Source organism: Anarrhichthys ocellatus, unplaced genomic scaffold, assembly GCF_004355925.1.
Source record: "Anarrhichthys ocellatus isolate YVR2014 unplaced genomic scaffold, GSC_Weel_1.0 scaffold33, whole genome shotgun sequence".
NCBI classification, from domain to species: Eukaryota; Metazoa; Chordata; class Actinopteri; order Perciformes; family Anarhichadidae; genus Anarrhichthys; species Anarrhichthys ocellatus.
Window position 1 is genome coordinate 3,753,177 of NW_022280063.1, and position 15,425 is coordinate 3,768,601.

The following is a 15,425-nucleotide window of genomic DNA, read 5'->3' on the forward strand; positions in this document are numbered from 1 at the left end:
AAAAAAAAGGGGGGAAATATTATGTTATTCATGAGGAAAACTTCTGTTGACTGAGAGAGAAAGAGACAAAAAAAACGTCAGCACATTTTAAGTCAAACACCCTTGGTTACTGCTTTTGTAACCAGAAAACAAGATTTTTTTTTCTCTCACTCCCCATCTCCCTCCCCACCTCTCTTTTTTTTTTTCTCTCTCTGCATTTACAACACCTACAGGACAAGATTGCTAAATTGCCAGCACAGAGCAGGTTCATCATTGTGATGCAAAATAAGTTGAAATGCAACCCCAAGGCGAGGTAGCTGAGTTTGGGGGGGATCAAGAGAAAGTGAGAGGGAGGGAAGGATAAAAAAAAAGAAAAAAGTAGCTCAGACCTTTGATGTAGCAGCAACAAATTTACCTTGTGACAGAAGATACATGGGTGCAATAAACGAGTTATACCAGCCCTTACACATGCAATCAGATGATTCCGGCCAGGGTGTTAATTGGATCCTAACCGGCAGATCTGATACGCCTGGGCTCCCGGTGGTGAGGGGGAAAGCCTTTCCAAGTGATGAACTATAATTCACTGAGCTGCTTGAAGCACTTGTAATTTACTGTGTGTCACTGATGAAGAGGCTGATCCAGTGGAGGCCATATTACCTGCAACATCAGAAGGAAGTGTCTCCCCCCCCCCCTCCTCTCGCTCTCACTTGTGCTCTCGCTCTCTCTCACTTTCTTTCTATTCCAGCACACTTGCCTCTCTCTGCACTTTCCGTTTTAATTCTCTCCCCCTTCTATCTTGTCACTCCCATTTACTCTTGAAATATGTGCACCTGCAGGGAGGAATCAGTCGGGAGTGAATTGTGCCAGTTTAATGATAAAGGTGTAACAATTTGCACTGATAATGACACAAACAATGTGCACGAGCAATGTCACACAGCTACAATGTTGTACACCACGTTCGAGGGGGCTTAATCAATGACTATCTGCATGTAGAGATAAATCAATATGGAAATTGCGCTAAGCCTGTCCCAATCTCCTCAGGCTTTTTTATCAGAGGCTTTTGCATGATGGGTCTTTATGTTATGATAAATTGCACTTCCCATGCACTGCTGCCAAACTGCTATGGAAATTGATTTCGGAAAAACATTCTGTAATCTACTTAGCTGCGGTCCTGACAATCTAGAGTATCGATCTCCCGAAGCTGAAGACACAACATGCGTTTGAGACGTGTGGCTCCGATGTGATTTTTACTTAGTAAACACACGAGTACTTCTTGCGGACCGCGCGCTCAAACTTCACAGCGAGGCACCCACCAGGCTAGCTGCCCTCTGGCTTTGGTGGTCCTCGAGTGGAGAGTCCCAGCTATCAATAATCGCGTGGCCATATTTGGCCAGTAATTGGCTCTTAAATGAGCAGTGTCAGCTGAAAGGGAGTTGAGAGGTCAGAAGTCCACAAGCTATGAGGGGGGTCTGAGTTAGGGCCCCCTGGGAAGCTCAGGAGATTGAGATGAAATAGGGGCGGCGGGGGGCGGGTCACTCCCCCTTTTCTCTTGATTTCTTTCTCGCTCTTCCTGTGTGTGAAATGAAGCTAGTGGTTTAATTAGCAGTGATTCTCCCTGCCAAGGATCCACAGTAATTACCGACTAGGACCCTTCCATTTCTCATTGCAGTTATCTTTAGCAGTGTCTGTAAAGCAGCTCAGTCCCCAGTCCAGTGCTGTACAGGAGCAACCTCTGTTGTCGATAACTGCCCCGCATTCGTTGCCCCCACGATGTTTATGGCCGACATCTAATCACTTGTCCCCCCCCCCCCGCTTATTACTGCTAAGTGAATTGTAGGAAATCAAATAACAGGAATTCCTCTCATGCTGGACTTTAATTGTTTAAGTTTGAACTCTGGAACACCACTTATCTCCTGCTTTAGGTAATTTGACTCATAAAAACTCATTGCTGTAAAGATAAAGTGCCACACAGTGGAGTGGGTGTAATTGCTGGAAGTGTATTTGTCCATGAGTCCAGATAGCAAGAGGCAGAGAGCTGTGTTAGCCAGCCAGTGGAGGTGAAGGCGTTTTCTATTCAATGACAGAATGCCCAGTTAGATCAAGCATAACGAGAGACTCGGGTGCCAGCTTTGCCTGGAAGAGATACCGGAGCTCTCCGTGGAAGAGCTTGACCTTTTGCGAGACATCGGACAGGCTGGTTACAGCCTGCGGGTGTGACAAGAGTGGTGTAATGATCGGCTTGTTCTGGTGAGGGCCCCACCAGTGTTTTCACATCAGGAGCCAATTTAAAGGTCCTCTGTTGTGCTCCCCAACTTTGAAGGCAAACCACATGGCTGCAAAGTCTATGTCAATACAGCTCATCGTTCTCTTTAAGACAAGGCACACAAACAAATAGGGGTTAGAATGGTGTACACAGTTTAAAAAAGCATGTTAGCGAAGCAGGGGTTACATTTAAATGAATTAATTTGGCAATTGTAATTTGAAAACTACCCTTTCCATCCAATTGTGCTCCATTAAAAAACAGGAGAAGCACCTTCTCTGTTATTAAGTTCCCCAGTGGGCACATCAGCTGCAGCTAATTTGAAACGATTTAATAAATCCCATCAATATTTTTTTGTGCGCTAGATTTGGAAATATATCATTACAGTGCAGCAGAGGCAACGGCCCAATTGGGTATCATGGTTCCTCTTCTATGAGAGAGTCTTCTCACGGCGCGTGGATGTTTACGCCGCTGCCAATCGTCGAGTAAATGCTCATTAATTTTATCCCGCCGTGGCAAAATCATTTCTAGGAGAGGCAATTCAGCCGCCTGTTCCTTTCAATTCACCGCTCACGTCAATCAAGCCCTCGTGCAGTATCCTGCAAAATGGAGGTGTTATATTTCTGCAATTATCATGTCATATACTCGAAAATGTAAATGAACGTGTGTGTAAAATTAAATTTATGGGTTGTCAGTGAAGAATAAGAACCAGGAGAGCAATTACTTATCTGCTTTCATCTTGGAGCCTCCGATACGTCAAGCAGAAAAGCATGCAGTTAAACGCTGGAATTAGCATTGTGCTGCACTTCACAATGGATGTGGGCCAGTGCCTTTTCTCCCCTCTCTTTCTTCCTCCTGCCTTTTCTCCCTTTTCCTCCCCCTCTTTTTGTTTGGAGCGCTGGTGAAATGAAGATGATTATCACCTATAATGTCTCTGAAAAGCTAATGAAAGTGTAAAGGGAACTTCCCAATTTCATAGCCAGGTTGTTGGTTTTTTCTTTGTTGAAGTCTTGTTTGGTTTTGCTCTTCGGTGCTGAAATCCTACATTATTAATTTACTGGTATCTGCCTATGAATGCTTATATTTCACAACTTACACAATGAGGAAACAGTGTGAAATACAATTTAATTTAATTCCACTTTATATATATGCGCGTGCATACGTTAGTGTTAAATCCTACATGTCTAAGCCTGCATCCCTTTTGTGAACCAAAACATCTTTGTGCAAGCATCCAATTAATAGTCTTAATGAGTGCATCACTCATGTTGTTTCTCAGCTGCACTCGTCCCATTGTCACGGCATCCAACACAAAACCAGGAGTGACTGCGGGGGTAATTACTTACCTAGCAGATGTACCTTTAAGGGTTAATAACATTGAAGGTGTAAGCAGAGCATTTGCATAATTACACACGGACTGTTTAATTTGCAACTTTTTGATGGCTTTTGTTCAGCACTTCGCGTATTGTGAATGCATTTTCATCTGGTACTCTTGTATAGAGGAGTCCAGAGAAGAGAAGAAAAGAGATGTACCACAACATCCTCCTCCTCCTCCTCCTCCCACCTTAGATGGAGTCCCTTCTCTCTAAGACCCTAATGAACAATGGAGCCAGGATTTGTTTGAATATGAATATGAATGTGCAGCGGGGCCGGCTGGAAGTTGACCTTCAGCTGTGATTTTCAGTTCATCAGGATTAGTCAAGGCGGGCGATCAGGAGCCACTAATGCATAATGACTTCTAAAATGAAAAATGTGTAGTGACCATGCAAATGTCTCGGCTAATCAAAGAGGGGGGAAAACCTGGGGGGGGGGGGGGGGGGTGAGGAGAGGAGAGCTAAACAAGGACATGTCAAGGCCTGACAGAGAGAGGGAGCGAGAGAAGGAGAGAGGGAGGGAGGGAGGAGAGACATGCATGGAAAGTAATCAAGGCAGCTTGATTAGCTGGCGATGAGGACAGGGATGTCTTATTGGCCCCTTGACACACCATATAGGCTAGCTACTGTCATGGCAGCTCCAATGCCAAACACTGTCGCAATTAACGTCAGCGAAGGTGTTACGACGTGTTGATATTTTAATTGTGTTATAAAGCTTGTCTTTCACGACTCTTTCTTGGACAGGATGCAACATTCAGCTCTAAAAAAATGCTACATTAGTACATTGTTGTGCTAGAAGCTGATTGAATTACATTTCAAAGGTCATATCGGGAAGGAAGAGGTGATTTGAGCCACTTCAATCAGGCCAGCGAAGTGTGCGTACGTAAGGGGAATCAACTGGTGAACCGTTGCTCACTTTGTGTTTGATTTTATTTTCCAAAGCACCACCGAAAAGGCAACAACATTTAACACAGTATTTTCTATTCCCCACAAAAGTTGTTCAATTTTTAAGCAGCTGCGAGGAGCTGAAACTCCATAATGGGACTGTTAGCCCACACTCCCCCTGTTAGAATGTGTGCACACTGCACGCAATCAAAGCGCGGGTAGAAACGCATCCTTTCTCTATTGATCTGCTGCCTCTGAAGTCGCTCGCGCTGCCGTCTTAGAATAATTCGGCGGAAACACAGGATATGTATCTTTTATTTTGTTTTGGCAAAGTTCTTCTACTGCGGTTTGACGGCTCGTATTTTAATGATTATCTCCCTAAAAGTGACATACATTTTTTAAGATGGCATGTCGGCAGAGAGCAAGACACAATTGTGCTTCTGTGAGACTATAAAACTGACAAAAAGTCACTGCAGTAGGCATCGAGTAAAGAAACTGCCCTCTATATAAAAACAAGTGTCCATGTCTTTTTTTTTTTTTTTTTTTTTTTTTTTTTTTTAAGCACATCTCCCTCCCCTCCGACATAAATTTATGTTAAGGGTGAAGCCACGACCCACCTCATCAGGCGGCTGATGTGTCCACTTCATCAGTGTAGTTTTAATCAACTTTACAGTTGTGCACTCCCGCTGTTTCACCATCGCAGCACTGATAGGCGTGCTAAAGTAGGGGAGTTCAAGGGTCATGCTAATTAAGGTCTACGTCTATTTAAATCCTCTACTTTTTTCCCAGCGGGGTGGAGGCAGAGAAAAATAATATGAGCAACACAAAGGCACAGCACCCATCTGTCCTTCAGCATCTCCTCTAGGCTGCCAAGCGTCACGGCCATGGGAGGCCTGCTCTCCCTACCTCTCAGTCACCAATTACTACACTCCCAGTAGATCCACGCCAGTAGGCCTGACGCACCTCTCTAATGCTCTATTTTTCCAACGTACTCTTTTTTTTTTTTCTTTTTTTTTTTACTCGTCCCTGCATCTATTTCCCGCCTATGTTTTCGTTGTTTACCCTTCTCCCTCTGTTTTTCACACACTTTACGTCTCCTTTCTGCCTAACGTTCTTTCTCTTTTCTGCCTCTCGTGCCCTCCGACCCCCGTCCAGGTTCCAGTGTCAGTGGCCATGATGAGTCCCCAGGTGATCACGCCGCAACAGATGCAGCAGATCCTCCAGCAGCAGGTGCTCTCCCCCCAGCAGCTCCAGGCTCTGCTCCAACAGCAGCAGGCTGTAATGCTGCAGCAGGTACACACGCTCACGCTTGCATGCATGCACCCCAGTAGACAAACATTTTGTGGCACAAACGCATGCAGACACACGCACGCCTGGAATGCGAGCTGTGCCCCATCACACATGTCCTTGTAAAGTGGCACACAAACATTAACTTCCACTGACCTGGTGAGACACATACACAGAAACGACTACATGCATCCAAATCTAGACCTGCAATTACACGTTACTTCATTTAATCCTTAAAACATCGTCATCAGGCGTTGTTTTTGTCCGACGTGTGTGCAAACATCCACATAAACACGTTAACCCTCCACACCCCTGAGTCACTCCGTTGCTCCGCTGTATCGCAGCCACCAGTCGCTCATGCCGACTCATAACAGCCCTGTGTCCTTGACACGCTTTACCGAGAGGAATCTGGATTTGACGTACTTGTCCACGTCATCTCTAATTAATTATCTCTCGTGTGTCGCCGGTTCAATTCCCTGACAAGCATCCATCAGGGACTGAGAGAGTAGGGCACAGTTGGGTTGAACACCAGGCGCTGAGTGATGGGTGACAGATGATGTAATATTTGGAATCAGCTTGAGAAAGCGCACAGTCTGGTGTCAGAGTTGGAATGCATTTGTCATTCGTTGATTTGATTAAGGGAAAGAGAATTGTTTAATTAAGAGTGTCAGTCATTCTGATTATTCCTCTTCATTAAGAAGCACCCAGACTCTAGATGTGGTTTCAGTACGACGGCGTGCCTTTGCACTGCCTTTTTTCCACAGCAAACCCAGGGCACTTAAAATGTTCAGTTTGCCTGTTTTTTACGTGGTCAGTCGTAACACAGCAGTTAAGCATCCATAATCCTCAATCACAGGCTCACAACCTGTCCTCAGTCAGCATAAGAGTGAAGTTATATTATTGATTTATGTTGATTAAGTGACGACAGCAAGAGTTACAAAACAGGCTCCCAAGGGCTCACTATGATTGTCTATAAAATCATATGGATATTTATATGGCAGTTAGCAGAGAACCGGACCATGTATTCCATTGGCCTGTTTCATGAACGTCTCTTTCAGGCCAAAGAGCCATCTTGAAGATTATATGAAATAAAAGTGAAATCACTGTGTAAATAGCCATCATATTATGTGTGTTAAAGGTATCGGTTCAATGTAGCGAACCTGTTCCTGAGAGGGTTCATTCTGTTCATTTCAGCTACTCCAAAGGAAGCCAGTGCACTCTGGCAGCCGAATGCGTAGTTAATATGATGAGTTGTTGCCCCCTACAGAACTGTGGGACTATTAAAAGTCCATGTGGAGAGGACTGTGAAAGACAGCAAGGATACAAATGCCAAAAGCAGTAGAAGATGTTATTTATAATGCGAAACAGTATATGCATAACCAACATGTGCAGGCTTAGGAGTAAATGTCGACTTAATTATCAGGGATCTACATTGAGGTTGTTGTTTTCTTTGCCTGTAAATCAATTTGAATTAGTAGTACATCCGCAAATTGACATAAAGTCTGAGTTATATCATTTAGAAAAATGAAAATAAATTAAATAAATCTTAAAGCAACCCTGCTTCATGGGCTTTGAATACAGCAGCATTGTTTAGGGTTACACATTTGCATTTGAGGCAGTTTAGAGATGTGTACTTAGACAAATGTGGATTTAACCATTCTCTTACTCTTAACTCTTTCTCTGTCTCTCGTGTGTGTGTGTGTACAGCAACACCTGCAGGAGTTTTATAAGAAACAACAGGAGCAGCTTCATCTGCAGCTTCTCCAGCAGCAGCACCCTGGCAAGCAGGCTAAAGAGGTAGGTGCACCACATGCACACTTATTGTCACCTATGATGTTTCTACACAACCGATGATTAAAAATGAGTACAAAACCATTAGATACCTTAAAAAAAATGGGAAATTCGATTATTCTCTCTAGATGACGGATTTCTTGGTTTTTATTTGAACAAAATCACTCACTCGCTCGCTGATTTATATAATATATATATAAGGGAGACCAGAGACAAAGGGTCTTCGGTCTGAACTCGTTAATGAAGTGTTCCTGCAAACGTAGAAACACATGCACCGCCGGCAAAGTTACAGCGTACGGCGCCCATAAATCACATTGACAGGCAGCCGGTCGTCACGACAGACATGGCTCCGTCTCGTTCTCTTTTGCTATCAGAGAAGAAGAGACAGCCTGAGCCACATTTCGCATCGTCGCGTCTGAGTGTCACACGGTGCTGAACCCTGAGAGGCAGTCCAGGGTCACATCCAGGCAACACTGTACGTGTGGAAGCAGTTAAATTGATCAGAAAAAAAGGTATCACACAACACAAACTCGGCCTTTCAGGTTTTCTCTCTCTCTTTCTGTGTTTTGCACCTCTCCGCGTCTCCTCATTATGCTGCCCCTACAGGAAGCTGCAACTGACCTCCCGGCGGCTTTGTTTCTGTTTGGATTTGTGAATAGAGTTTTTCAGGGGCCCCCGCCATCAAATATGGAATAGAAATTGCTCCCTTATTTCTCTTGAGGCAGGGTGGGGGAGGGGGGGGGGGGGTGTGTGTGGACAAACTGCCTTCCTCCATCACTCCATTATGCAGCCTGTTTTCCAGTGAGCGCATCACAAGTTTTACTCCCCCCCAATGCTTTTGAACATCCACCATGATACTGACATTCAGAAAGACGTAAGCATACCATGCTGTATGCACATACACACGTATATGGAGAGGAGAGGAGCGCAAATACTGACAAACATCAAAATCACAGCCAAAATGTGACCTTTGTGCATCCTCTCTTTTGACATCACAGGCTGGAAGGACTGAACGTGTTCCATCAGATCTAATAGTGTGCACTTATAGCCAATTACTACCTGAGTTTTCAGATTCAAAGCTTTTTGTTTCCCCCCCTAAAAATTCACTCCCTCTCTGACTTGTTTTGCTGCGGTCACTGAGTTTGATGTTTTTCGTTTTGTTGTTGTTTTTGTTTTGCATGGGGCTTACGCAATTGGCTGTCTGGCCCAGCGATAAACAACTCTGTGAGGCAGCGAGGAGAGCTTGAACGGGGGAGAGAGTGGGGACGGGGGGACGGGTGTTGGGCGATGTGCGTGCATGCGTGTGTGTTTGCACTTGTGTCTGTGCATTCACACGCATGTGATGCTGTAAATCTCTCATTCTGCCAGCTCCCTCTGGCCACATAAGCTGTAACAGACCATCAGTGAAGGCGAGACAATTAACTATCATGGGTGTTGGAGGGGGTTGTGGGATGGGGGATTATACCAGAGGCTTAGTATCATACACAATCACAAGCCACATACACTGATGGGCTTGAGAGCTGGTATATCAGTCTGTGTGTGCGCTCACAGACATGGGCACACAAAGAGAGGAGAAGGCAACAACACTGTGGTACAGCCCAAAAAACTGGAGGGAAGACTAAGTGAGCACAAACAGAGAGGGAGAGCGTGCGGAGAGACAGAAGTAAAGGCAGAGATGTATAGCTAAGGTCACGGCAGAGGCGAGTGAGCGCAGACTCTCTCCACGCACAGCGCAAACACCGCTCTGTCTTCTCTCTCCTCTCCAACTAGTCAGTTGTTAATTTGTCTGTAATTTTCCCCTCCCTCCTCTTCTTCTCTTCGCTCCTCTCTTGCTCCTCTCCTCCTCTTCCTCCTCCTCCTCTTCCTCCTCCTCCTCCTCCTCTCTATAGCAACAGCAGCAGCAGCAGCAGCTGGCCGCCCAGCAGCTCGTCTTCCAGCAGCAGCTCCTGCAGATGCAGCAGCTCCAGCAGCAGCAGCACCTGCTCAACATGCAGCGGCAGGGCCTGCTGTCGCTGCCCGGGCCCGCTCCCGGCCAAGCCGCCCTTCCCGGACAAACCCTGCCCCAGCCAGGTAAGAGGAAGAGGAGGACCGGAAGGGAGGGAGGGGCCGTGAGAGAGAAGAGGCAGTGGGGAGGAGGGAAAGTAGTCGTGTTGTAGTCTGGAGCATGTGACTTGCAACAGTGGTCACATGCTTCCTGTGTTTAGCCTGCAGGTGTAAGTTTCTGCTTCTTTCACGTCATTGTCCAGATTTCCATCTCACATCTCCCTGTCTGTCCCGTTCCTCTTCTGTCTTTCCATCATTCCTGTTTTTGTTTTTCTCATTGGTATGCACCTGAGTCCCCCCTGCGTTATCTCTATGTCTGTATGTCTGCTTGCCCCTCATTGGTATGCTCTTCTACCGTCCACTTTGTCCCTAACTCTCCACATGATCGTTTTATTTAGTCTTCCATTCTTCCTATCTCTCTCTCTCTCTCTCTTCTTGTCTGATTGTGGCTTTCTTTGTCTACTTCTGTTTCTCTCTCAGCTCTGCTCAGCCTGTTTGTGTTTGTTGTTTTTTCCATCTCTGTTTCTATTCCCCCGCTCCCCAGCCCCCTCCTTCCTTTCCCCGGGTTGTTGTTGTTGTTGTTGTTGTTTACTGCCTTCACTGAGAGCCAGGGAGAGGAGAAAGAATAAAAGGACCGACAGAGAGAGAGAGAGAGAGGGGAGAGCAGGCTCCATTTTCTTCTGCTGAGCCAAGTAAACACCTATGTTTGTTGTTTACCGCCAAAATGGCGCTGAGCAAAAACAACAGACGGGGGGGGGGGTTAGAAGGAAATCAAAGTAAGTGAATATTGCCTGATTAGTTCCCAGGCTGAAAACAAGCAGTGGGCAAAGCTGGTTTATCTCAGGTAAAAACGTGCACACACTCATTGCAATCACGGTTTTGTAGTTCCTCCTTGTTGAAAACACAACACATCTTTGACACTGATGACTACATGAGTGATCTTTCAACAAGTTTAAATCATGACTTACAGGGGCAGAGAAGAAGAACACTCTCGGGTTCATTGAGCAGTGCAGTGTCAGTTCAAATTCAGGTCGGCAGTGAAGCAGCATCGGATGATAGTCTCACTGAGGGCAAGGCCGTGAGTCATGCAGCTTTATACAACTTTTATGGCTGTTGGATAAAGTTTGCAGAGTTTAGGCTTTAGCTTTTGTCTCTTTAGTTGAGCAGCCATATTGATACAAAACTGTATTTAATTGTCTCTTTTTCTCATCTACTCCCTCCTCAACCCCGTTTTACTCTCCTCTCCTCCTGCTCTCCTCTCCTCCTGCCCTCCTCTCTGTCCTTCCCTGTCTTGTCTCCTGTCCCCTCTCAATTCTTCTAGCTGGCCTGAGCCCAGCAGAGCTCCAGCAGTTGTGGAAGGATGTGACCGGAGGCGGCGGTCACGCCATGGAGGACAACGGCATCAAACACAGCAACAGTGGCACTGGCAGCGGCGGGGGTGGCGGCGGCGGTTTAGACCTCTCCACCAACAACTCCTCCTCAACTACCTCCTCCTCCAATCCCGCCAAAGCATCGCCGCCCATCTCTCACCATTCCATTGCCAACGGACAGTCCCCCGCCCTCAACCACAGAAGAGAGAGGGAACGGGAACGGGAAAGGGAGCGAGAGAGGTAAAGCAATTGAAATGCCCCCCCCCCCCCCACACACACACACACACACCCCCACACCTTTTTGATGCAGCACCAAGGAAAGAAAGCAGAGAAGATGAAAAGTTTGCAGCGGCTTGTTTGCTACCCGTCACACAAGCTTGTTTTTGTTTTCTGTGCCATGATTCCATGTAGGAACACATCAGAACGCCGCACTCCCATCCGGAGTATTTGTCTTCGTTTAAAATAACAGCATTGTTGCAACGGGGGAAAACAAGATGTTCTGTTTGTTTGTTCAATAGTTTATTAGTGTCTTGGTAATATTAAAAAGGTAACAGCCTTGTTCTCCCAGGGGAGCACGTGTGCCATTGAATGCACTTAGCTTGCACACACATATCAAACGCAGGGAGAGGAAGCCATGCAGGCAGGCGCACTTACAACAAGCCTCTCTGGCAGGCAAGACAAGGTAACCTCCTTGTACATTAAGTATTTAGTGCTTTCTCTCTTTTTTTTTCTTCTCTCTTTTGAAAATTACCTTCTTTGCTTGCTTGTCATGTAAACAGAATACGTGATGCCTTGAGTGGCGTTTCCAGGATGTTTATCCTTGTGATGGCGTCTTTTATAAATGCACCCAGCACCAAAACACTGACTGTTCACATATCTGCCTATCTGGCCCATGCATTATTCAAAGGCTTTTCTTGGGCGATATTATAATAAGGACTTAGGGTAGCAGTGTGCGTGTGTTCCTGTGTGTGGATGCTGGGTAGAGACTCAAACTGGAGGTGGAAGTGCTGCGTAATTGGTTTAAAGTAGATGCTATCTCTCCAGCACCACTAAAAGGAGGCTTGAAAAAGATACCTTTAGTAGGACGACAGAGGGAAAGACAGAGGTAGGGAGGGAAAGAGAAGAGAGGGAAGAAGGGAGAAGAAGAAGTAAAATGTTTTATCTGCCTCTGTCCCGGGGGGTGTGTGGTGTCTCATAATGATCGAACAAGGAGTATTGTCAGGAGCACTGCTTACTAACATGCCATGGATCGATGTGGGGAAAGCCCCTCTGTAAAACATAGCATGAGCTCTGCCAGCACTAACACACACACACACACACACAGAAACATATTCTTGGGCCGCACGCAGGCACATAGTGGTCGACCACACACATACATGCACAGGCCCAACCAACAAGCAGACAAACGCACACAAACTGCGCGCAGCACAGCGCAACACACTCTCGTTCACATTTTCACACAGACAGACGCACACGCCAGTGCCAAGCCTAAAGGTTAAACTGTCATCTTTAATAGGATGTGCTGTCTAGGCAGGGTCGTAACTTATTTGGGTGCCATTTGAAAAACGCCAGAGCACCCCTGCCCCCACTGTCCTCAAAGAACATAAGTTACACAGAGTATTAATCTCCTGATGAAAATTATATGGCTGTCTGGATTTTTAATGTTTACTTGAAAGCGTCCACCCCTCCTCCCCGTAACGGCTTTACAAGAGGGGATGGTGGCTGTGGTGGAGACGGAGCTGCAGATCCTTCTAGATTCCCATCGGGGACGTTAGTTCACACATTAGCCTACGCTGCCTCTCAGTTAATGGAGTAGCCTATCATGGTCTTTTTGACTGATTGGAGATGAACTGTTAGCGACGGTAACACACTGTATTATTTCTCACATCCGAGTGTTCAAAGGTTTCCCATTTTAATCGGCCAATATATTTGTATGTGTCTCTTTCACTCTAGCTTTCCTTTCTATCTTTGGTTATTGACTAATTCAACCTACCTGACCTGTTGTACCCCTTTCTTGCTGACTGTCACCTGACATGCACAGAACTCCTCAAGCCTTTGCAGATTCCGTAATGAACTCGATGCTACCCTCTCCTTCTCACTCTCCTGACCTGCCTCCCTCTTCTTCTCCTTTTTTTTTGCTTTCTTGTCGGCTTATTTCTTGTTTTCTCTCTTGTCTTTTGCTTCAGTTCACTACATGAAGAAAGTGGAGGGACCCACCCCCTGTATGGTCACGGAGTGTGTAAGTGGCCCGGCTGCGAGAACATCTGCGAGGACTTCGGACAGTTTTTGAAGTAAGAGCGTACTGCAGTGACATTTCTTTGGTGTCTGTACATGAAGCTAGTATCTATTTTACACACACACACACACACCAAACCACACCACAGCATCTCCTTTATGTGGCTACAGAGTGGCCTGACAAAGAAAGCATCACCGCCTTTCAAAGAGCGCATTTTGACCTTCCAGACAGCCGGTTGACAGGGTTCAGCTCTAGCAGTGCAGGATGCACACCAACTCTGATCCATAACAAATCTCCTTCCTGGCGTGGAAGGCCCTGATAGGTTTGTGAAAAAGCGTCAAAAGCTAATGGCAACTCGCACGGCCGCACACTTACCTCCACAACAAAAGCCCCCATTCACTGTTGTCATGGTGCAGGCGCCAGAGCGAATTAACTCTTCATGCTCCATCAACAATTTAGTTAATTAGCTCATTTGTAATTGGCCGGCTTTGTTGCCAGGATGTTAGTGGGGGGACATCAAAGGGAGAAGGTGTTTGCAGCACTGCCGATTACAGGTTATCACATTGCCACTCACCAAGAACCTCTCTCCCTCTCTCTCTCTCTCTCTCTCCCTCTCTCTCACTCATACACACTATCACTCTTTCCCTGGCTCCCTGCTCCCACACAGAGAAGAAAAGAAAGGGAAAGCTTTAATTTGAATATTCTAATTAGATTTGTAATTAACTGTGAAATAACGATCTGGCGAGTGTTTTTCACGGGCTGTAAATGTCCATGTGAATTCGCATAAACTATTGAAATCAGGACATTGTTCGGGCGTATTTTCCAAATTATGCATTTCTCTACAGTGTAGTGACTGTAATAAGTTGCAGAAAGCTAAAAAAAAATGTACTGATACAATAAAACTAGTCCACCCATGGGGGAGCCGCTGCAGGATTTAGGTCAGGCTTTCACTAATTCTACAGCAGCTTCTGAATTATAGCTAAAAGGTGTATCTGTGAAATGATGTGACTCTAATAAAAAACGAGTGTTTACCAGTATTTGAAAGACGCAGCCAGACATGACGTTAAGCTGCATTTTCACACTCTATCAACACATACAGCACACTCAAAGGAACAATAACAGTGATGGATTTAAATGAATCAGAGGTGAATATATATACAATGTATATCCCAACTATTGCCTGACAAGTGTGTTTGCTTATCCCCTTTGGAAAGTGTGTCACATGTCAATGCCAAAATCCGTTTTCTTCAGCGAACGCAGCACATCCAGCTAGTATAATTTTAGAAGCCATGCTTATGAAAAGCCAGTTTGCTGTGTGCACGGCATCGTCCAACCTGGACCACACGTCCACAAGTCCAGGTAGAAGACTTTGCCTTGCAGCTTGGGAACAAACGTGAGTGTGTGAGGAGGCAAGCCTGTATAAGATTAGCAGGTTTTCTGATTTCTTGTCCTATCACCTCAGTACACTTACTTAAAGAAGACATCCGGCTGTCCCTCTGCACCGTGCGCTCTGTTCACGCACAAACAGAACCTAAGTCTGTGTGTGCTGAGGATACTGTGTCTAGGTAGCTTAGCATGGTTATTTAGGCGAGGGGCCGAGACGCACTGTATAAAGCGATGTGCCTGTGAATCCGGTAAGCTGGTAAGCCAGTGCAAAAGGATACACGGTTGTAAAGACAAACTGAGTGAGCGAGAGATGCAGACAGAGAGAAAACAGGTAGATTTCAAACTTTAAAGCGAGAGCAGAGGTTGGCAGACGGTTTTGTAAGAACGCTTGCCAGAACATTGGCTGCTACAAAACAGAACAGTGTCTTGGTTCAGCTCCCCCCACACACACACACACACACACACACATATCCCTGCAAGTCAGAGGCTGGCTCCATACTGTAACCCAGCCAGCACATGAAAACAGGCACCAACAAAGAAGGCAGACTCGTCATCAGAACAAAGATGGCTGCTCGGTGGCGTGCCTTGGAGCAGTGATTGTCGGTGTCAGAGGGAGTCCTTTTATGTTTCCGGAGATGCCAGTCGGCTACACACACACACACACACACACAATGTGCTCATGCACACACACACACACACACACAATATGCACATACACATGCACACACACACACACACACAGGCACAGTTTAAACGGGGTTACATAAAGCGGGTGTCAGATTTAGATGACAGTTTGGTAGTTGGGAGCGGGGAGGGAG

At 46.0% G+C, this 15,425-nt stretch overlaps 1 protein-coding gene across 4 annotated transcripts in view; it reads left to right on the forward strand.

Moving 5' to 3' along the window:
* Nucleotides 1-15,425, forward strand: part of foxp2 (forkhead box P2) — a 95,015-nt gene that overhangs the window by 58,171 nt on the left and 21,419 nt on the right. For all 4 annotated transcript variants that reach the window (XM_031865821.1, XM_031865822.1, XM_031865819.1 and 1 more), the window contains 5 exons: nt 5,650-5,787; nt 7,489-7,578; nt 9,462-9,642; nt 10,937-11,225; nt 13,172-13,276. In XM_031865821.1, coding sequence (XP_031721681.1) covers nt 5,668-5,787; nt 7,489-7,578; nt 9,462-9,642; nt 10,937-11,225; nt 13,172-13,276 — 785 coding nt within the window. In that variant the 5' untranslated portion in view covers nt 5,650-5,667. The remainder of the gene's footprint in view (nt 1-5,649; nt 5,788-7,488; nt 7,579-9,461; nt 9,643-10,936; nt 11,226-13,171; nt 13,277-15,425) is intronic.